Source organism: Canis lupus, chromosome 3 (genome assembly GCF_003254725.2).
Source record: "Canis lupus dingo isolate Sandy chromosome 3, ASM325472v2, whole genome shotgun sequence".
Classification (NCBI taxonomy): domain Eukaryota; kingdom Metazoa; phylum Chordata; class Mammalia; order Carnivora; family Canidae; genus Canis; species Canis lupus.
The window spans coordinates 37,397,081-37,418,930 of NC_064245.1; the positions used below are offsets into that span (position 1 = coordinate 37,397,081).

At 42.6% G+C, this 21,850-nt stretch overlaps 1 protein-coding gene across 4 annotated transcripts in view; it reads left to right on the forward strand.

Moving 5' to 3' along the window:
* OTUD7A (OTU deubiquitinase 7A) overlaps window positions 1–21,850 on the forward strand; it is a 385,116-nt gene that overhangs the window by 285,573 nt on the left and 77,693 nt on the right. For all 4 annotated transcript variants that reach the window (XM_025437156.3, XM_025437155.3, XM_049108005.1 and 1 more), the window contains 2 exons: window positions 5,052–5,234; window positions 10,367–10,585. In XM_025437156.3, the coding sequence (XP_025292941.3) occupies window positions 5,052–5,234; window positions 10,367–10,585 (402 nt within the window). The remainder of the gene's footprint in view (window positions 1–5,051; window positions 5,235–10,366; window positions 10,586–21,850) is intronic.

A 21,850-nucleotide genomic window follows, 5' to 3' on the forward strand; every position in this document is an offset into this window, starting at 1 on the left:
TAATTTCAGACCATAATCCTTTGATACTTGAACTCAATCACAAGAAGAAATATGGAAGAAATTCAAATATGTTGAGGTTAAAGACCATCCGGCTAAAATATGAATGGGTGAACCATGATATTAGAGAAGAATTAAAAAGATTCATGGAAACTAATGAGAATGAAGAAACAATCAACCGCTCAAAATCTTTGGGATACAGCAAAAGCAGTCCTGAGAAGGAAATACATCCCAATGCAAGCATCCCTCAAAAAATTGGAAAAACCTGGGGATCCCTGGGTGGCTCAACAGTTTGGCGCCTGCCTTTGGCCCAGGACATGGTCTTGGAGTCCCAATATCGGGTCCCCCGCCGGGCTCCCTGCATGGGGCCTGCTTCTCCCTCTGCCTGTGTCTCTGCCTCTCTCTCTCTCTTTGTCTCTGTCATGCATAAATAAATAAATTTTTTTTAAAAATGGAAAAAACTCAAATACACAAGCTAACCTTGCACCTAAAGAAACTGGAGAAAAAACAGCAAATAAAACCTGCACCAAGCAGAAGAAGAGAGTTAATAAAGATTTGAGCAGAACTCAATGAAAAAGAATTGTAGAACAACAAAACCAGGAGTTGGTTCTCTGAAAGAATTAATAAGATACATAAACCATTAGCCAGCCTTATTAAAAACAAAAGAGAAAATACGCTAATTAATAAAATCCCGAATGAAAAAGGAGAGGTCACCACCAATACCAAAGAAATACAAGCGATTTTTTAAAATGTTTATTTATTTATGATAGTCACAGAGACAGAGAGGGGGGCAGGCAGAGACATAGGCAGAGGGAGAAGCAGGCTCCATGCACCAGGAGCCCGATGTGGGATTCGATCCCGGGTCTCCAGGATCACGCCCTGGGCCAAAGGCAAGCGCTAAGCCGCTGCGCCACCCAGGGATCCCCGATTTTAAAAACATATTATGAGCAGCTATAAGTCAATATTAGGCAATCTAGAAGAAAAGGACGCATTTTTGGCAAACTACAAACTACCAAAACTGGTATAGGAAGAACTAGAATATCTGAACAGGCCAATAACCAGGGAGGAAATTGAAGCAGTCACCAAAAACCTCCCAAGACACAAAAGTCCAGGGCCAGATGGCTTCCCTGGGGAATTCTATCAAACATTTAAAGAAGAAACAATACCTATTCTACTAAAGCTCTTCCGAAAGATAGAAAGGGATGGAATAGTTCCAAACTCATTCTATGAGGCCAGCATCACCTTAATTCCAAAACCAGACAAAGATCCCACCAAAAATGAGAATTATAAACCAATATCCCTGATGAACACAGATGCAAAAATTCTCAACAAGATACTAGTCAATAGGATCTAACTGTACATTAAGAAGATTATTCACCATGCCCAAGTGGGACTTATCCCCTGGATGCAAGGCTGGTTCAACACTTGTAAAGCAATCAATGTGATAGAGCATATCAATAAGAGAAAAAACAGGAACCATATGATCCTCTCAATAGATGCAGAGAAAGCATTTGACAAAATACAACATCCATTCCTGATCAAAACTCTTCAGAGTGTAGGAATAGAGGGAACATTCCTCAGCATCTTAAAAGTCATCTACAAAAAGCCCAGAGCAAATATCATTCTCAATGGGGAAACACTGGGAGTCTTTCTCCTAAGATCAGGAACACGACAGGGATGTCCACTCTCACCACTGCTATTCAACATAGTACTGGAAGTCCTAGCCTCAACAATCAGACAACAAAAAGAAATAAAAGACAATCAAATGGCAAAGAAGAGGTCAAACTCTCCCTCTTCACAGATGACATGATACTGTATATACAAAGTCCAAAAGACTCCACCCCAAGATTGCTAGAACTCATACAGCAATTCAGCAATGTGACAGGATACAAAATCAATGCCCAGAAATCAGTGGCATTTCTATACACTAACAAAGAGACTGAAGAAAGAGAAATTAAGGAGTCAATCCCATTTGCAATTGCACCCAAAAGCATAAGATACCTGGGAATAAACCTAACCAAAGAGGTAAAGGATCTATACCCTAAAAACTACAGAACACTTCTGAAAGAAATTGAGGAAGACACAAAGAGATGGAAAAATATCCCATGCTCATGGATTGGAAGAATTAATATTGTGAAAATGTCAATGTTACCCAGGGCAATTGACACATTTAATGCAATCCCTATCAAAATACCATGGACTTTCTTCAGAGAATTGGAACAAATCACCTTAAGATTTGTGTGGAATCAGAAAAGACCCCGAATAGCCAGGGGAATATTGAAAAAGAAAACTGGAGCCAGGGGCTTCACAATGCTGAATTTCAGGTTGCACTACAAAGCTGTGGTCATCAAGACAGTGTGGTACTGGCAAAAATCAGACACATAGATCAATGGAACAAAATAGAGAACCCAGAAATGGGCCCTCAACTCTATGGTCAACTAACACTCGACAAAGCAGGAAAGACTATCCACTGGAAAAAAGACAGTCTCTTCAATAAATGGTGCTGGGAATTGCACTGCTGGGATTTACCCCAAAGATACAGATGCAGTGAAACACTGAGACACCTGAACCCCAATGTTTATAGCAGCAATGTCCACAATAGCCAAACTGTGGAAGGAGCCACGGTGTCCATCGAAAGATGAATGGATAAAGAAGCTGTGGTCTATGTATACAATGGAATATTCCTCAGCCTTTAAAAACGACAAATACCCACCATTTGCTTCAATGTGGAGGGACCTGGAGGGTATTATGCTGAGTGAAGTAAGTCAATCGGAGAAGGACAAACATTATATGGTCTCATTCATTTGGGGAACATAAAAAATAGTGAAAGGGAATAAAAGGGAAAGGAGAGAAAATGAGTGGGAAATATCAGTGAGGGATGACAGAACATGAGAGACACCTAACTCTGGGAAATGAACAAGGGGTAGTGGAAAGGGAGGTTGGCGGGGTGTTGGGATGACTGGGTGATGGGCATTGAGGGGGGCACTTGATGGGATGAGCACTGGGTGTTATGCTATATGTTGGCAAATCGAACTCCAATAAAAAAATATATACAAAAAAAAAAAAGGAGAGGCTCTTTGCACTGGGCAGAAGCACAGTGAGGCAAGAGTGTGTTGGCTCCCCATTACAGTGCTCCCCAACAGGATTAGGGTCCATAACTTTGCCAGGACTAGTTTTTTAGTGCAGGCAGCCCTACAGAGGAGATGCAACTCAGTAGAAGAAACCAGATTGGAGGGTCCACGTGCAAACACTGTAAAGTAGCAAAGTGAGGGGTTGCCAGTAAATGCTGTAATCAGTCTGTGCATCATTTTCTCTTTGTGTTGTGCCAGAATAGTGCCTGTCCCCTACTGGGTCCTGGAGATGAGAATACCTCTGGCTGTACCTGGAGCTCCTCAGGTTCCCCATTTGAGCTGCTTCTCTGCCCTCTCATCCCTCTTCACAATCAGAATTCATCTTGCTGATGTTACTGCTAATAGACACATCCATAGTGATATGTCTGCATTTTGAGAGAGGAACTGGAACTCCCCTCTCCTTGACGTGCTTCCTCCACACAGTTTGACCCTCCCTTGGGCATTTGCCCCCCTCAGCGATGCCTGGGTGCCCACTCAAGTTATCACCCCTGCTAAGACATAATTTCCCTAAAGGCAGGATCTCATCTTTCTCTTCTTGGAATACTAATGCCCATTTGATAGTTACTACTACTTAGACTTGAAAAATGCCAGGTTTTGATCATACAGGTAGTATTTGTACACTGTGATTATTAGTCCATGTAAGAACAAGTGTGTTCTGATATTTCTGCTTCAGTTTCCTTTCCCAAAACCAGCCCTGTCATTGCCACCACCCCAGCCCCATGGCCATGACCTCTACCTCTACTACTAACGATAATCAGACTGCATTACACCAATACCCCATATTTATTATTTACAAAAACATCAGCTCCTGCTATGTTTTCTGTTGTGTGATCCAGACAGGTTATTTTGCTCCTCTTAAACACTGAGATGGTGCAAATATGCAGCTATTGCGTCTTTGTTAGTTAACTATGGAGAAAAAAGAAATATGTGATTAAATTACCAATGCCTGTACAATATAATTTAACTATGACAATTGATAGTATCAAGTCTGCACTAGAAGTGGAAGGGAAAAAAAGACATCCCAATATTATTTTATACATTTGAAGCCTCATTATATTGTAGATACAACATAATTCAGCATATAATTAGGTCAATATGGTTAATACCTGCACTTCAAAGTTAACCAGGAGAGGATAAGATTTTATTTGCTCTTTAAAATGAAATCTTGCCTTTTAATTCTTTGTCTTTAAAAATCTCATGATGCCTGATGAATCAGATGCAGTGTCCAATGCCTCCGTGCCTCTATTAGAAGTCCATTTACCCAGACCCAGAATTAGAAACCCAGAGTTCCAGCCCCTACAACAGCTCCCCCTAGTGTTGCAAAGAGTCCCCTTTAGCACCCCGCAGGGATCTCAGTTCCCAGAGACCCGGCTGAGAGCTATCCCAGGCCAGGACCCCAATCCGACTAGCATCTCACCCAATTCAGGGTCAGAGCTCTGAAGTCTGCTTCCTAGTAAGGCTTTTACACAGGGAATGTCTCCTAAGCTTCTGTTTTTCCCATATTAAGCTTAAAAAGAGAAGTAAACCTGTAAGCAAAAGCCTAAAGAATATTTGGGAATTCTTTTTATTGATTTTCTTTTAGCTTATGTTTTGCTTCTCTCAGAGAGTAAGCTCTACAACTTGATTTTTCAAAAAGGTGAAGGAAGGCATGATAATTAGGAGTGTCATGTTTTGAAATGTGTGTATGTGAATCTAAAGGTAGTGAGAGTAAATACAGTCACATATTTCAGGTGGGCATCAGTCACAGGTGTGAACTTCTACTTTTAGAGATTACACGTCTGGCCATTTTACCCCTTTGAAAAATTTCAGCAGTACTGGTGGAAGGTTCATTAGTCAATGTGCTGATGAGGAACCCTCCCTGCAGAGTTTTTTCCTACAACGAGATCATTAATTTTGTAATTTCTTGTCATTTCTTGCCCATAGGCAAAAACTGGGACCTGACAGCCGCTCTGAGTGACTATGAGCAGCTCCGACAAGTGCACACAGCCAACCTGCCACATGTGTTCAATGAGGGCAGGTGCTCCAAGCAGCCAGAGCGAGAGCCACCCCAACCCGGACACAAGGTGGAGCGGCCCTGCCTGCAGAGACAAGACGACATTGCCCAAGGTACCTGCTAAGGGGCTGAGCCCAGAAACAGCTTCCCCAGGGTGCCATGGCTTACATGGGGTAGCAGGAGTGAGGGGTGGAGGGTGCAAAGAAGAACAGGGTCATCACTCAGCTGCAGGCAAATCAGGCTTTCCCTGCATCAAGCTGAAATGTGCATTGCAGTTTCCATTTCTGACTCCTCTCTCTGCCTCAGAAAAGTGAGAGGAGTCTAGTTCCCAAGGACCCCACGTGGTTAAAGACCAGCACTTCTCCTGGAGTCCTGGTCTCTCCAAGCCAAACACCACTAGTCTCTTCTATTATTTCCTACATAACGCAGTCTCCAGATGTATTCATCATCAGTGTTCGTTGTCCCACTGGCTCCATTTTGTCTATCCTTAATTACAGAAGTCAGGTGTGTTTATTGTGATAAAAGAAACAGTACAAAGATATATAAAGAAAATATCAGTTTTCTTCTCCACTTATCTCAAATCTCACTGATGTAATAACCAATGATTACATCCTGGTCTGTCTCCTCCCAGCTTTCTCTATGCTCCTTCAAAATGTGTCAGAGCCGAATGCACATAATGCTTCTCAAACACTTGTTTCACTGAACATTAAATTATGAGTAGAGTCTCAATATTTTACTCCATAGCCTACAATAATTTTTATTATTAATGGTTATTCCGGGTTGGGGGGGGTCTGTTTTGTTTGTTTTTGATACTACTAGCTAAAAAGTTATACCTGTGATCTCACATAATAGTGCTTTTATCTCTATAGGTTAACATTCCCAAAGTGGATTTGCTGTGCCAATACTTGTGTATCTTTAATTCAATAATTCCAGGACTCCTTTCCCAAATCCATTTCTGCTTGCCATGTGTGAAACGAGATGTCTCCCTTCACTTTTGCCATCACTGGACGTTTCTGTGATGGCTTTACATTGCTTTTCGACTATGAAGGGTGAAGAGGGGTGTCTTATTTCAGCTTTCATCTTCTCATTTGTTTGTTAGCCAGTTGGATTTCCCCTGCTGCAACATGCCTGTTCCCATATTTTACCCACTTCTCTATTGATTTGTCTTCAGTTTTCTGATCAATGTGTAGCATTCTTCGTGATTAAGACAATGAACACATATTTTTATATGTGTGTATGTCTTTCCTGATGTATCATTTGCTTTACGACTTTGTTTACAGAGTATAATGCCACACGAAATGTCTATGCATTCACAGCTGACAAGTGTCCTTCCTCACTTTAGAAGATATCTTGGAATACAATGTCACTGAAATATGTTCCTATATTTGTTTTAGAATTTTGTTCTTAGGTCTTCTGATTGATTTGAGATTTTGTGATAGGGAGGAATCTAGTCTTGCTTTCTTCTGGATTGAGAGTGAGTTACTCTAGCACATTTATTGAATAAAGCATTCTAAAACACCAAATTTGCCTTATATTAAATTCTCAAGTATATTTGGATCTGTTTCTGGACTGTATCTGTCAATCTGTGTGGTCACCCATCCTGTTACCCTAACTGGTAGCTTCGTATAGGACACTTCCTGTTAAGGCAACTCCTTTCACTGCTATTCTTTTCCAAAATCCTTTCACTATTTTTAGGCATTTTATTCTGCCACATAAACCTTAAGCTTGGAATTCTGATTGGAATTGGATTAAATTTTTATTTTGAGAATCATTGGCATATTTCAACATTGTTCTCCCACCCAAGAACATTAAATATGCCTTTCCATGTAGTCAGATTCTAAGACTTTAGACATAGAGAAAAACGACTTACTTTTTACATATTTATGTTTTATGTAGTAATTTATATAAATTCTTTGATAATACTAATCATTTTTAAGAGAATATTTTGGGTTTTCTAAGTATATATAATCATAACATCCGAAATAATTTAAATTCTTCTTACTATTTATACAAGGAATTTCATTTCCCATCCTATTGCATTAGGTCAACCCTCTAAACTATTGTATATGAAAGTTGTCAGAGCGAGAGCCACTGTTTTTGTTAGCTCAGTCTTATTATTCAACCACACTGGAACCTATATCTTGGATTATTATTTTATCCTTACTGTGTTGTCTAGAAGAGCCAGAATGGAGCTAGAAACGTTAATGCACATTATTTGTTTCTTCTCTTGTTTTGAGGCCGTCTTGTTAGGTATATATGTACTCATAATTGTCAGGGCACTTGTTCCAGTGTTGTTACTGATATATAGAGTGGTTCTTTGTCCCCTATAATGGCTTTTATCTTTATGTCTGTTTTACTTAATCTTAAATCTCTATCCTGCCTTTCTGCTGGTTCAGATTTGCCTGGAATATAATTTTGTCTCCCGTTATTTTTAAACTTCCCTTATGCTTTTTTATTAAATGTGATTCTTATATGTAATTTGTCATCAGACATTATTTTATTATCTAATCCAAGAGTCTCTGTCACTTGAGCAGTGAATTTAATCCATTTACTTGAATGTTATTATTGTTATATCTGTAGTTCTTTATGTTACTTTACGTGTTACTTGCCATGCTTTTTTTGGTGTATATTTCTACTTTCCTATCTTCTTTTTTTTTAAGATTTTATTGATTTATTTATTTACTTGAGAGAAAGAGCACGTGTGAGTGGGGGGAAGAGCAGAGGGAGAGAGACAAGCAGACTCTCCAGTGAGCTTGAAGCCTGACATGGGGCTTTATCCCATGACCCTAAGATCATAACCTGAGCTGAAATCAAGAGTTGGACACCTAAACAACTGAACCATCTAGGTGCCCCACCTTTCCTATCTTCTCTGGCTAGTTAAACTTTTATTTTGCTTTGAAAGTTATACTTTCTACCTCTCTTCATGTTATAGTTACCCCTAATCTATGAAAACCTGTATTTATGTTTTCTTCCTATCATTTTTTTAAATTTATTAACAACTACATTTTACCCTGAAGAAGACATGTTCCTTAGTATCGTCTTCTCCCTTTCTACTGCTGCTTGTCGTCAATCACATTTAGGTTCATTTTGTTGTCTGTTTAGACAACCATTAACTTCTTTATTTACTCACAGTTATCATTTGCCAAAAGATAAGGTCATCTCATCTAATAACATCTCATCAACTGGCAAATAGGTACTAAGTGATAAGCCTTGAAGGAGTACAGATAACCCTGCCCAGCAGTTTCCCACTGTTGAGAACAGCATTGTGAGTCTGCCCAGTAGACCATGGGATCACATAACACCTCGGGTGTTAAAGAACACCTGATGTCCATCTCCATCAGATCCCAAAGGATGGGGCAGTTCTACTTTCTAAGATACAGAAACAGTAGTCTGTAGCAAGACGTGAGACATCAGCATGGCTTGTGAGACCTGGAGAACATGGCAGAAGGACTTGGAGTCTCCTTTGCCCCTGCTCTCAAGAACATGGACCACATGCAGAAAGCAATGGGGCTATCCCCAATGGTAGACAAGCCAGGACCTATACGCTTCATTTCTCTTCTTTCTCATGGCCAGTGTGGTTTAACTTCTCTTTGCCTTTCCTCAAAATACAAAATAACTAGTCATCATGGTCTTGAAATCCAACTGAAGATGAATCAAAGCTACTCATTTAAAAATACTCTGTGAGAAAAAATGAGTGGGAAATATCAGAAACGGAGACAGAACATGAGAGACTCCTAACTCGGGAAATGAACTAAGGATGGTAGAAAGGGAGGTGGGTGGGGGGGGTAAGGGTGACTGAGTGATGGGCGCTGAGGGGGGCACTTGATGGGATGAGCACTGGGTGTTATTCTATATGTTGGCAAATTGAACACCAATAAAAAATAAATTTATAAAAAAAATTAAAAAAATACTCTGTGAGACTCACCATTCTTGTTAATGCACAGGTACTTGAGGCTTCTCAGAATGGACTTTAAATTTAAAACCAGCTTACCCCAAGATCAAAAGCCTCTTGTTTTTAGTCTCCTGTAGCAAAATTACTTGAACATCATTTCTGTCCATTGCTCTTGCACCTGGGGAAGTAAGAAGCTCCTGTTCTGGATGAAGGCATGAGTGTGGGATTTTTTTGAGCACAGGTGGGCAGAGGCATGCTTCAGAGCAGCATCAGCATGAGCACAGAGCCTAATGAGTGAGCAGGCTAATCTGAAATGAAGTGGGAGTCCTCATGACCTGAATGGATACACTTAGGAATTTGCCACAGGGTTTACACAACACCTATTCAAACACTGGTTTGAATTTTATTTTCCTGAACAAATTAAAAGAGGACTTCTGCCTTGCTAGAAGAATTCTCCATTATTGCAAATACTGATTGTAAAAAGAAAACTTCCCCCTAACACCATGCCTTTAAGAATTCTTGTATTATCATGAATGTTAACTATTAAGAGCAGGGCTTTAAAAAACCAAGTATGCAAAAAAAAAACAAGTATGCTTTTACAGCACTAAGAGAACAAAGGCATCCACTTTTTTTTGCTGAGGCATTGAGATCACATGATGATTAACTTCTTAACAGGGGAGCATCACATACATCAGAGGAATTCTGTACTACATTTTTCACCCTTTGGCTGGAAAATCCAGGCAGAAGAAGACCAGAGTAGACCAGCACTTCTGAGTGCTTGTGACAGTGGCAAACTGAGACAGAAGAGAAGCAGATGGGATGGCTTCGTATTTTTGTATTTGGAGCATCGTCACATGGGATATGTTTATCAAAGTAACTTTAGTAAAGTAACCTCTCCTATGATTCAAGCCATGTGGGGAAAGCCTGAACCAATTGCCTCTTGCTTTAAGTATGTAAATGTATAAAACAAAGAGCAGTCTGGCATGTGGCCTTTAGAGCTCTGAAGAGGGCAGCTCTGCTGAACTGAATCAGATGTAACTTAAGACCAAAAAAAGCAAAACTGGTGATCTTTCAAGATGCTGATGTGTACTTGTATGGTAGACTTGCAGCTCGCCTCTTTCTGAATGGTTTCATGACTCAGAGTGAGTAAGTGCCATATGCCAGGTGGTGGTAATGTTAGCTCAGCAGTAGGGAGGCCTGCAGGAAGAGTGACAGGTGTGCGGGTGAATGTGTGTGTGCCTGTGTGTGTGTGTGAGCATATCTGTGCATGCACGTTTGTGTGGATGCATGCTCACAGAGCCACACACCCACCGCACTCAGTTCCTGTGGTTGTCCTTCCTCCCCCCACTGCAGAAAAGCGACTTTCCCGGGGGATTTCCCACGCCAGCTCTGCTATCGTCTCTCTGGCCCGGTCCCACGTGGCGAGTGAGTGCAACAATGAGCAGTTCCCCCTGGAAATGCCCATCTACACATTCCAGTTGCCAGATCTGAGCGTGTACAGCGAAGACTTCAGGAGCTTCATTGAACGGGACTTGATCGAGCAGGCGACCATGGTGGCTTTGGAGCAGGCAGGTGAGTTCCTGGCCCCAGCAGGCTCAGGGAGCAAGTAAGGCTGGCCTAACTTAGGTCAATGAGCAAGGGAGAGGCATGTTGTCTGACTCAAGTGTGTTCAACTCAGACTCTAGATGCTTGCAGCAAACCCCCCTACTCTGCAGACAAGCTCTGCTGCAGCCTAGCACCAGCTGGTAGGGTTCCATGACAGCATGGTGTTGAGACCTCTTGAGTTTATTCCCTTTGTTCCCAGATCCCACCTGGCTAGGCCAGTCCTCTCTAAAGAGAACTCTCTGTGGCTTTGCCTTACTTTTCTCCTGTTTCCATCCAAACCTCCCGTGGGTGTCAAACAAAAGGTAAGAAAGACCATGAACTTTGAGAAAAATAGGAGACCCTGTCACTTCCTGTGGACATGAGCAAGTTATGTAACCTCCCTGAGCCTCAGTTTTCCTGCAAAGATGGGAAGACAGGTTACAGCCTGGTGAGGCTACTTGAATATGAAATGGCATGTGCTTTGTGGCTGTCATCTCCTTCCCCCCAGAATTCCTTGCCTCTAGGCTAGAGAAACAAAAACCCTGACTTCACTCTCTCCCTTTTTCTTAGCGTTTCTGTTGACATCCCAATGAGGAGGAGATGTGGGGAGCAAGTCAGACTTGTCTTCTTTGGAATCCCTAAGAACAAAATAATTAGTTCAAAACAAATGTCTAAAGTAGATGTAGGTTCTTCCTAAGACAGAGCAAATATGCTACCTTACTCATAACCGTTTTCATTATATATCTTTGCAAAACGACGTGTTCAGGGGCTTCTCAGACATGCATGCAGAAGACTCTATGCCCTTCTCAGGCACAGCATGCATCTCCCATGGGGCCTCACCTGCCAGTGTGGGTTATCAGTGCATTTGGAGTGTGTCCTCACTCAGTCAGGCTGGAAAACAAGTCTTTCTGATTCTGATTCCATTGTCAGCCAGCTATTCCCTGCTGCAGCAGAGCAGAACCTCCACTTCCAAAGGCCTGGCACATGGAGGTGCTCCTGTGTGGCAGATCCCAGGGGAGCAGGATGGGGATCCTCTGGCTGAGCATAACAAAGAGAGGGTGTGTTCCGGCCTTCAGCCAGCTAGTGCTGCTCTGTCAGGGAATTGGGCTTATCTCAGCTCTTAGCCAAGACACAAATAAAAATGCTCAAGCCTTTGGAATGTTGCAGAAGACTGAAGAGAAGATCTACAGCTGGTATGATCTTGACATTGGCAGATGGCCCAGTCACTTCCTACCAATCTTGGTAGCAAAAGGGCAAATGATGAGAGTAGCTGATAGAAAAAAACTACTTATAGAAGGTGTGGCTTTTGGATAAAAAAAAATCTGGAAAAATAAACACTCCATCCACCTTCTTCCTCCACCTTTCAGGCTCTAACTAGTGCCTCTCACCAGTAGAAGGGCAGAGAGCAGAGAGCCCATTACTGGTGTTCTTGCAAGTTGCCCTGTGGGTGCAGAGTATAGGGAGTACACATCTTCAGGGCAAATGGAAAACATCCAGAAAGTGGACACTTGGGTGTTTCCACCAGATCCAAGCCTCTGTGTATACTTGGCTTCATCCCATTTCTTGTAGAACAATCCAGGAAACATCCTCATCCACCTGCTCCAAGAAGGAAAGCACAAAATTCACATAGACAAAGGAAGGGATGGTCATTAGTGGGACCTTATTTGTGTTGGGCAGCCTGGTGATCAGTCTCAGACACAGGACTCAGGGGAGCCTCACCCATGGATGCTTGGTTTGAGAACAGGTTCTGCACTCCCAGTAACTTGTTGGATCTGATGTTGTGACTACAGATAACTTGTTTCCTCAGCTGCTACAAAGCATCCAATGCAACCCAAAGACTGACAGTGACCTATTTTGTCTTATCTCAGGGTTCCTGACTGATCAACAATCATAAAACAATTTGCCTGGATTAGCAGTAATCCTAAACCACTCACTATGGCAGTTGGCTCTTTTAAAGATGCTTCTATGTGAATAATTCAGATAAGAGATTTTAAACAAAGGATTAACTATCCATACAGAAGGGGGAATTTGGTATAGGTTAAGAAAGAAAAGAGTTTCATGAGCTAATTTCTCTTGAATGCTACCTGGCTGGCACTTTATGACCTTAGGTCCTGACAATGGCTAGTAGCACCAGTAATGGTAGCTGCTTCGTTTGAAGGTAGAGTCCTGATAAAGAGTGCAGCGTCCCTGTCTGCCACCATGATCACCTCCTTCTTCGACCCTACCATGCTTAGCGAAATCCTCTACTTCTTTATAATATCTTTTCTGTTACTTTTTCTGTAACATAAAATTTAAAAAAAAAATTTTTATCACATCTTACCTTCTGGATTAGTATTTTTAAAGGGTACTATTTTACTCAACCATGCAGTCTTGGAGCACCTTTTAATTAATTCAAACTTACCAAGTGAAGACACTAAATTCACCAATATTGTTTCTGTCACATGCCAAGAGGATGGAAAGAATAGGCAACAGGGATCCCCACCCAGCGCTGGGAAAGCACTCCATCCACGCTACAGAAAGCCTTAGGGAGGCTGGCAGGCTGACCTATACTTCAGGAGCATGCCCCTGGTGCAGCAAGAGCTGAACACCAGGGCTCTGCCTAGCACAGGGAAATGAGGAACTGAAAAACATTGTAGGCATAAAGAATAAATGTGTTCATTTCCTCAGCACAGAGCTGACCCAATCCATCATCCCTATGAATTCTCTTGATTTCTTTCCTCAACAGCCAAGCAGGGGTGTAGACTAGACCATCCCTCAGGCCCTTTCTGTGCCTGGATTCTGGTGGGGACCTGGCTGGTGTCAGGTGAGCCATACATGGTCCCCCACCCAATCTGGGCGATGAGTATGGCCCACTGGGAGATGGCCTTATTCTCTCCCACACAGGCTGTGCTCCTGTTGTTACCATCAGGCTCCACCATTGATGGTGTCTTCCCATAGGGAAGACAGAGCTCTACCATAAAACAGAGATGTGAGAAAGCTGCTCAGTATTGCCAGGTATAAAGTGTGAATTCCTCCTTGTAGTAATTTATTGCTCAGGATAGTTGTGGATAAGCTGTCGATATATATATATGTGTGCACATATAAACATGGGAGATTGATATAGATGTCTAAAAAATCCACTTGTTCGAGGCATAATTTTCGCTGTTTGGGGAAGGAAATATCATGTCTGTCATAGGGTCTCAGAGTGGAAAGCTTTTCCTGCCCTTGGGACTCTACAAAATCTGGGGCTTGTGGGGTCCAGAAAATTGGGAATGAAATGAACTTCACTCCATTGGTTTTGCCCCTGGTCCATCACGGGGGCTTGGATCTACTCTCTCAGTGTCTGGCAAGGCCTGGAGCATCCCATCTTTTTGAGGGGGGATACAAGTCTTCACCTCCTACAGAACCCATTCTCCCAAGCTTTAAATCCCTGGAGGCTACAACCTGCTCCCTCTCACCCCATGACCATCTGGAGGGCAACAGAAGGCCTGAGTCTTCAGTACATACAAACGCCTGACCCCCTGAGAGATGAAGGAAAAATGCCTTTTCATTCTGTAATGATTACCTTCCATGGAAAATACAAGAAACCATACATTGCTCAATTCAGTTATCTTCTTCATTTACATGTAAGAAGACTCAGAGATGACAGGTCTCTAGGTCTGAGGAGTAACTAACTAATGGTGCCTCATCCAGAAGCCCACCACTGCGGTCGAGATGGTGTGCAGTGCTTCAGCAAGTCTGTGAACCCAGAGGTCAGAGGTGTATTTGTGTAAGATAGCAGTTACTGCTTACCTGAAAAACTGAAATATAGATGCCAAAAAATATTAGGGACCCCTTTGAATTGTGGTGTTGAGTCTTGGCTCCATGGAAGGGTAATCCGAGTGAAACAAATCTGCCTGAGAAGTGGTAAGATGTGCAGATGTCTCAAAACTTCAGATTCAGCCCAACCTGGCCGGGTCCCAGGTCAGCTGAGAACTTGGCCAAGTTAGTTGGATTTCTTGAGCCTCACTTTCTTACATTTACAGTCAGAGATATGTGACAGCTGCCAAACAAAGACCAGTTCACCCAACACAACCCTGGGCTCCCATGAAACAACCTATTCCTATTCCATGCTGGGACCATGACTATAAACCATACAGGTGAAATTCCTGTGCTTCCAGAGATTAAATTCTAGTGGGGAAGAAAGAAAATAAAAGGTAGATCATAAATGTGAAATGAGGCGGTGAGGACCATTCTGGTAGGGGTAAGAAGGAAAGTAGGAGATACAAGGTGAAATGAAGGAGTCTATGGCAGGTCTCAGAGGGCAGGGGGAAGGGAGAGATGGAGACATTGGGCTCCAGTGTTCCCGGCAGAGGGGGTTTGGCTTCAGAGGTCTGCACACTACATACAGAAGGCTGGGCACAGGAGCAGATGGAGCAGAGGCTGGAGGAGTTGGAAAGGAAGGCAGGAGAATGGTAGCTAGGGCCCCAGAGAGCCATTGCGAGCTTTTGGACTTAACTGTAGGTAAGATGTGCAGTCCTGGGAAAGTTTTGAGCAGGGGAGTGACATGTCAAGATTCATTTTTGACGCATTCTGGGGTCTGTTGAGAATGGACTCCAAGGGGGCAAGAGAAGAAGCAGGAAGAGCAGGGAGGATGTAGCTGCTTTAGCTCCGGGGAAGAGGGGTTGCCAGCACTGTAGAACTAGCAGTGGAAGTAACAAGAAGCAGCTAGATACTGAAGCAGAATCTGTTTTGAGGGTAGACCCACAGGACTTGCTGATGGACTAGATGGGGGCTGTGGCAGAAAGAACTGAGTCAAGCATGACCCCAAAAATGTTGCCTTTCCTTAATATGCTGGTAGATGACAGTACCATAGGCAGACACAGACCCCTGTGAGAGAGACAGGTTTGGAAGGCCATGGAAGGACCAAGAGGGGCAGGCTAGGTCAGAGATCCTGGTGAGATTTGTGACATGGCTGTCCAGTTGAACATGAGAGTCTGGAGGTCAGGAAAAGCCTGAGTTAAGGATATAGATGAGGAGTTAGCAGTGTGAGAAGAAACCCCTGGGGAGGAGGTGAGCTTTCGTAGCACCCTCCCACTGCACCCCCAGCACAGCTCTGCTCTGTGTTGAATACCAGGTGGATGAGAGGGTCTGGAGCCAGACAGAAATGCCAGGGAGACAGACCCAAAGCAAAACATTGCAGTCCCAGAGGAGGGACTTGCAGAAGCACAGCAAGGCCCAGAGAAGAGGGATCAGTGACCATGGGTGGGTGGGGTTGCTCCATAAGGGCAGTGATCTTAAAAGAAATCACAGGGTCACATTTAGGGCAAGAGGTACTAATCTTGCCCCTAGAGAATTGTCACATTTTATTTTCTTTCATCTCCATGTCTTCATGGGTAATGAGCAAAATGACATCTTATTTTAAACTGTGTGGAAACCATCTGTTACAAAGCTAAGTTAATTGGTCCCATTATCGTGTATGAATCAGGAACATTGCTTAGAAAAGGCAGAATGAGTGACTAATAGCTCCTCACCCGTAATACCACCAGCCTCCCTCGACGGAGTTCACCTGTGATTCTCTTCTCTACAGGCACTCAAGTTTTGGGTTGTTTTTTTTTTTTTTTCTATTCGCAGTGCCAATTCCACGTTTGTTCATCTGTCTTCTGTTCTTAAGTGAAGTTATTGTGTGAGGAGATTGAATGACTGCTCTGTCAAAGCTAGACGTAGAAATTTTGTACCACGTTCCTAATCACATTGCTTGTGTGAAGAATGACTTAATCTTGGGCATCCCAACTTGAGTCTGGCTGGAGATGTTAGAATGGCACTGAGCCATTTTTGGCTCTCCAGAGGCTGGAAAGCACTGGCATTTATCATAGCTGGGTCATCTTCCTAGTGTGGTCACATCTGACAAATAGTCCTAGGAATGCTCTCGACTGTGTAAGAGTCTTGACGTCTGGAAGCCAACTGAAATCAAACCACTAAGCCTTGGCTTCCATCCCTCTGGCCACATACTAAATTTTGTCAGGATTCAGTCACCTTCCATATGTGACTAAATATGTGGACTACAGTGAGATTTAGAAAATGATACATTCCCCTAGAAGAAATTTGAATGAAGGTAGTCTGAAAAGGAAAGATGCCCCATTTAAGATAGCATTAATTCTCAGACCCAGAAAGATTACTTCTAGGTAGATGAGATTCCTTCATGATGAAAGATAATTTCTGGATGTGCAAGATTCCTTCCAGAAGGAAGCTGAGTTATGGCTGTGCTGGCGAATTTACACCTGGCTCCTCTCCTGGGGTCAGAGTCCCGGAATGCCCCACCACAGCAATGTGGAAAGCAGCCCACATCCCATGGTGGGGCAGGAGAGCAAAGCTGCTTGGGATCTGACAGGAACCAGAATCTGTTCGTCGAGCATGCCTTCATGGTGTGCTCCATTTGAGGTAAATGAGCAGTTAATGTACTGAATCACTGTTTAAGTGCTTGAGGATAACAAGATATCTAACACATGTGCAGGTTTCCAGAGCATCCTTTCCCCGGCTTAGGAGGAACAGCAGTGACCAATCCTATGACATATTTTCTAGAAAGTGGACATACAGGAAGACAGGGAAGTAAGAATGAGAATCTGGACAAGAACATTATCTAAATTGTATAAAATGACCACTTTTTCCGGTGGCATTCCCACCCTGAAACTTTCTGTTTTATATAAAACAGATGCTTTCCATGTTTTATATAATAAAGCCTCAGGTTGCTGAGAATGTTGGAAAGCTTTTAATAATTGGAGGGAGATCGCACTATTTACATTGGATTCATGAAGTGAACAGGAAAAGAAAAAAAATCTATCTTCTGGAAGTTCTGGAGGATGAGAATGGGATCCTACCAAAGAGGCTTCTAAAAGCCATGGTGTCTGTTCTCTGGGAAGGGCACCTCACCTGGCCTGATGAGACAGGCTCAGTGTTATGCAAATAAAGCAATGCCACTGTCTCCCTCAAGATCAGAAGGTCATGCTTTCTCTAGGTCCTTCTACCAGCTAGGGCTGCTGAAACCACACGTCTTAGGTCAATTCAGTGCATTTTCAGTCCTCCTGTGCCCTGGCCCCACACAGAGGAGACGTGGTCCAGAGAGGAGAGACACCTGCAAGAGAAAACCTGAGTGACAGGGGTGGTGTGTGATGAAATGTATAAAGTGACCAGAGGAAGGGCACCTGGGTGGCTCAGTGGTTGAGCATCTGTCTCAGCTCAGGTTGTGATCCAGGGGTCCTGGGATCAAGTCCCACATTAGGCTCCCCACAGGGAGCCTGATTCTCCCTCTGCCTATGGCTCTGCTCTCTCTGTGTGTCTCTTATGAATAAATAAGTAAAATCTTGAAAAAAAAGAGTGACCTGAAGACAAGGATTAAGCATGCCTGGGGACAGGGTGGCAAAATGGTCCCTGTGCCAGGGCGGATGGCTCCAGGGACCAAGAGGCAGTGACCTGAAGTTGGCACAACAGCAGCAGGGGAAGTATGAACAGCAAGCCTACTCATGCAGATTCTCAAGAGGCTGCATGTCTTGAAGAAGGAGAGAAGGTTTAGAAGTGTCCGTAGAGCAGAGACATGCCAGGCTCCAGGCAGTGAGGGTTCTAAGAAGAAAGTGTTCCTTGAGAAAGCTGCACACCTCCACCTGCCTGCCCACCAGTCTCCCCCTGTTTTCTAGGCATCTTAAAGAGGTGTCAAAGTGGAATTGAATCAAAGGGACTTTTTTGGCCATGCATGTTAATTGTTCATGCTTCAGGCTTCTCGAGACTAAGAAACCATTGGACAGGGTGAAGTTTGGGTCCCTCACCAAATGTCCTGTCCAGGACAGGTCTCTGGCAAGCTGCACTCCATCTGCTCATCCTCTACTGGGTGTGCACACACTCCCAGCCCTGGGCCAAAGTGTTCTCTGCTTTCCTTGTGACTGAAGATGTTTGTTCACGCATGCTCCCCTCAGCACTGTGCACTCACACACAAGCAAGTGCATTCTAGACACCCTGTAAACTCTCCCAGGATGGGAACATGAAACAAATAGACAAAATTCCTATTTGAGTGAACTCTGGCTAAAAGATGCTGTATCTGTTTTCTGTTGCTACACAGCAAATTACCACACATTTGACAGCTACAGATTTATTTCCCCACAGTATCTGTGGATCAGCAGTATGTACCTGTTAGCGAGGTCCTCCGCTCAGAGTCCCTCAAGCCTGAAATCCAGTTGTCAGGGTTGTCTTCAGCTGGAGGCCCAACTAGGAGAGATCTACTTCTGAATGCTTTGTGTTGTCAGAATGCAGTTCTTTGTGGGGCACCTGGGTGGCTCAGTTGGTTGAGTGTCCAACTCTTGATTTTCCCTGGGGTCATGATCTTGAGGTCATGGGATGGAGCCCCATGTCAGGGTCCATGCTCAGCATGGAGTCTACTTGAGATTCTCTCTCTCTCTCTCTCTGTCTCTCTCCTTTGCCTCTCTCCACCCGTCTCTCTCAAAATAAATAAATAAAATAATAAAATCTTAAAAAAAAAAAAAAAGATTTCAGCTCTCTGCAATTAAATAACTGAGGTTCCAGCTAGCTTGATAGCTCTTGGTAGGGGAATCTCTCAGCAAGTGGAGACTACCCTAGAGACCTTGGTGCTTGCCACATGGCCCTCTTCACAACACGCCAGTTTACTTCTTCAAGACCAGCAAGATGTTCTCTCTCTTCTCTCTTCTCCCTCCTCTCCCTTCCTTACTTCTCCCCTCTCCTCCCTTTTTTTCTCTGACTTTATGCTTCTCTGACTACCAAATCCTTTTTTAAAGCAGTCACCTGATTATATCAGGCCCACCCAGGATCATCTCCCTGTCAGGTAAATTGAAAACTCAACTAATTACCTCTACAAAACCCCTTGCATTGCCAGGAAATGTAACCTAATCATGGGGGTGGCATCCCATCCACACTCAAGAGGAGGGGATTCCCCCTACCAAGAGGTGGGTATCTTACACTACCTGAGAAGTCTACTTACCACAGATGCAATGTCGTTATTTGCACTTTGACTATTCCCCTATGCCTAAAGATCCAGAATGGGATCTTAAATCATGTAGAATATATTATGGTCAAAGGTCCCAGGTTTCTCATGTGTCATTATTAGGCACTTCACTTGGATTAAATCCCAAGTGTCTCGGTTAAATCCCACTCTTGATGGTTTCATATGTAAAACAGCATGTTTTGAATCCACCTAGGAAACCAAGCCTTCTTACTGGGCTCTCTTGAAAGATATGATCATCTGGAGTGGGGTGGGGGTAGGCACTACAATACTATGCTTTTGATAATAATAGCCATCACATATCTGCATAGCATCTATTGTATACTAAGTGCATTATTCAGTAATAATTACTTCTGCATCTCCCATCAGCTGTCCATATGATTTCCACTTTATGGGTAAGGAAGAGAAGATTCAGAGAAGCACCCCCTGTGGCCACCCAGCCTGTAAAATGGCAGAGCCCGTCAGAACCCAGATCTAGGTACCTCCCACCCTGCCCTTTCCAGGACACCTCCTCAGCTCTGCTTAGAACACTGCAAACTGTAACTTTTTCCCTCAGGCTATTTTCTGCTGAGTTTTCCATTCCAAATAATAATTGCATGATTTCTTTCTTACCATTTACAATGGTGCAAATGGAGCTTGAGTATATACACTAAGTAAAATAAGTCAGTCAGAAAAAGACAAATACCATATGATTTCATTCATATGTGAAATTTAAGAGACAAAACAGATGAACATAGGGGAAGGGAAAAAAATAGAAGGGAAGCAAACCATAAAGCAAACCATAAAAGACTCTTAATGATAGAGAACAAACTGAGAGTTGATGGAGGGGAGATGGGCCAGGGATGAACTAACTGGGCGTTGGGGAGCAAGGAGGACACTTGTGATGAGCACTGGGTGTTATATGTAAGTGATGAATCACTAAATTCTACTCCTAATACCAGTTTTCCAGTACATGTTAACTACCTTGAATTTAAATAAAAATTTAAATGAATAATAATAACTGCATGATTTCTTGATTCTCTTAAAAGAGAAAATCACCAATACCAGAGAAAATCTCCAAGGGATTGCTCTTTCAGAGGCCAAATATAAGTCAAGCAGCAAAGTCACTCAAAGAAGGACATATTGCTTATGGCATTGAGCAGAAACATCCAACAAGGAGACAAAGTGAAGGAGGCCCCACAAATTACAACAGTCCCCAGTCTTTGCATTGAACACTCCTCATTCTGACGTGTGGTAACTGATCCGAGTCTCATTATATAGAGAGAAATGAAGCTCATGTGATATATCTGGTGAGCAGATCCCATACAATCAAAAAATATTCATTATCACTATTGTCACTGTTCTCGTTTTTGTCTGTGATGAAAAAGAAACCACCAAAAGGGATTCCATTTAGTAATCCAGATATTAGAAGTAAAAAGTAAAAAGTAAAAAGAAAGTGACATGTCAAAGGTTAGAACTTCCAGATGATTTAGAACTTCCAGATGATTTAAAAAGTGGTAAAATAAAATTGATGACTAGATCTATAAGACACAAGTCTATCAATAATTCTGTGTAGAAACAGAAAAAATTTGATGTTGAAGTATATTTTAATGACAGTATATATTAGTGATTTTATGACTTAGTCTTATTTTTATAGACCTTGTAGTCTTATGTTTATTGAAGCTGCCTATTCCGTATTTCAGAAACACTTGCATTTTATGGGAAAAGTAATATGGAATGGAAATATTTGCAAAGGAGAGTTTTCCAAGGGTCTTTCATCCAGCAAGCACCAGCTCTCAGGAATCTCACCCCTTGAACCTTTCCTTTGCTTTCAAAGTATCTTCTCAGGTGCCAGGGGCTTCCAGCTATCTCGCTCTTGCAATTGTCTCCAGAGTAACACTCAACACCCTTTCTTTTTTTTTTTAACTCCTTATGGAAACATAACACACATACAGCAAAGTGTGAAAACAATTAAGTGCAGAACAAAACACATTCCACAACAAAGTCTCCTGTCAAGAAACTCAGATCAAGAAAACGGACTTCTAACAATATAGATTTATTTGGCCTTTATGTGAACTTTATATAAATGGAATCATGAAAGGGTTAAGTTCTGGATTCTTTCACTTACTATTAAGCTTTTGATATTCATTCATGTTATTAAGCAAAACTATAGTTATCCTCATCGTTATCTGGTACAGCAATGTATGCATATATATTATAAACTCTTTATCTGCTATATTGTTGATGGTTTCTTAGACCAGGATGCCATAACAAAACACCAGAAACTAGGT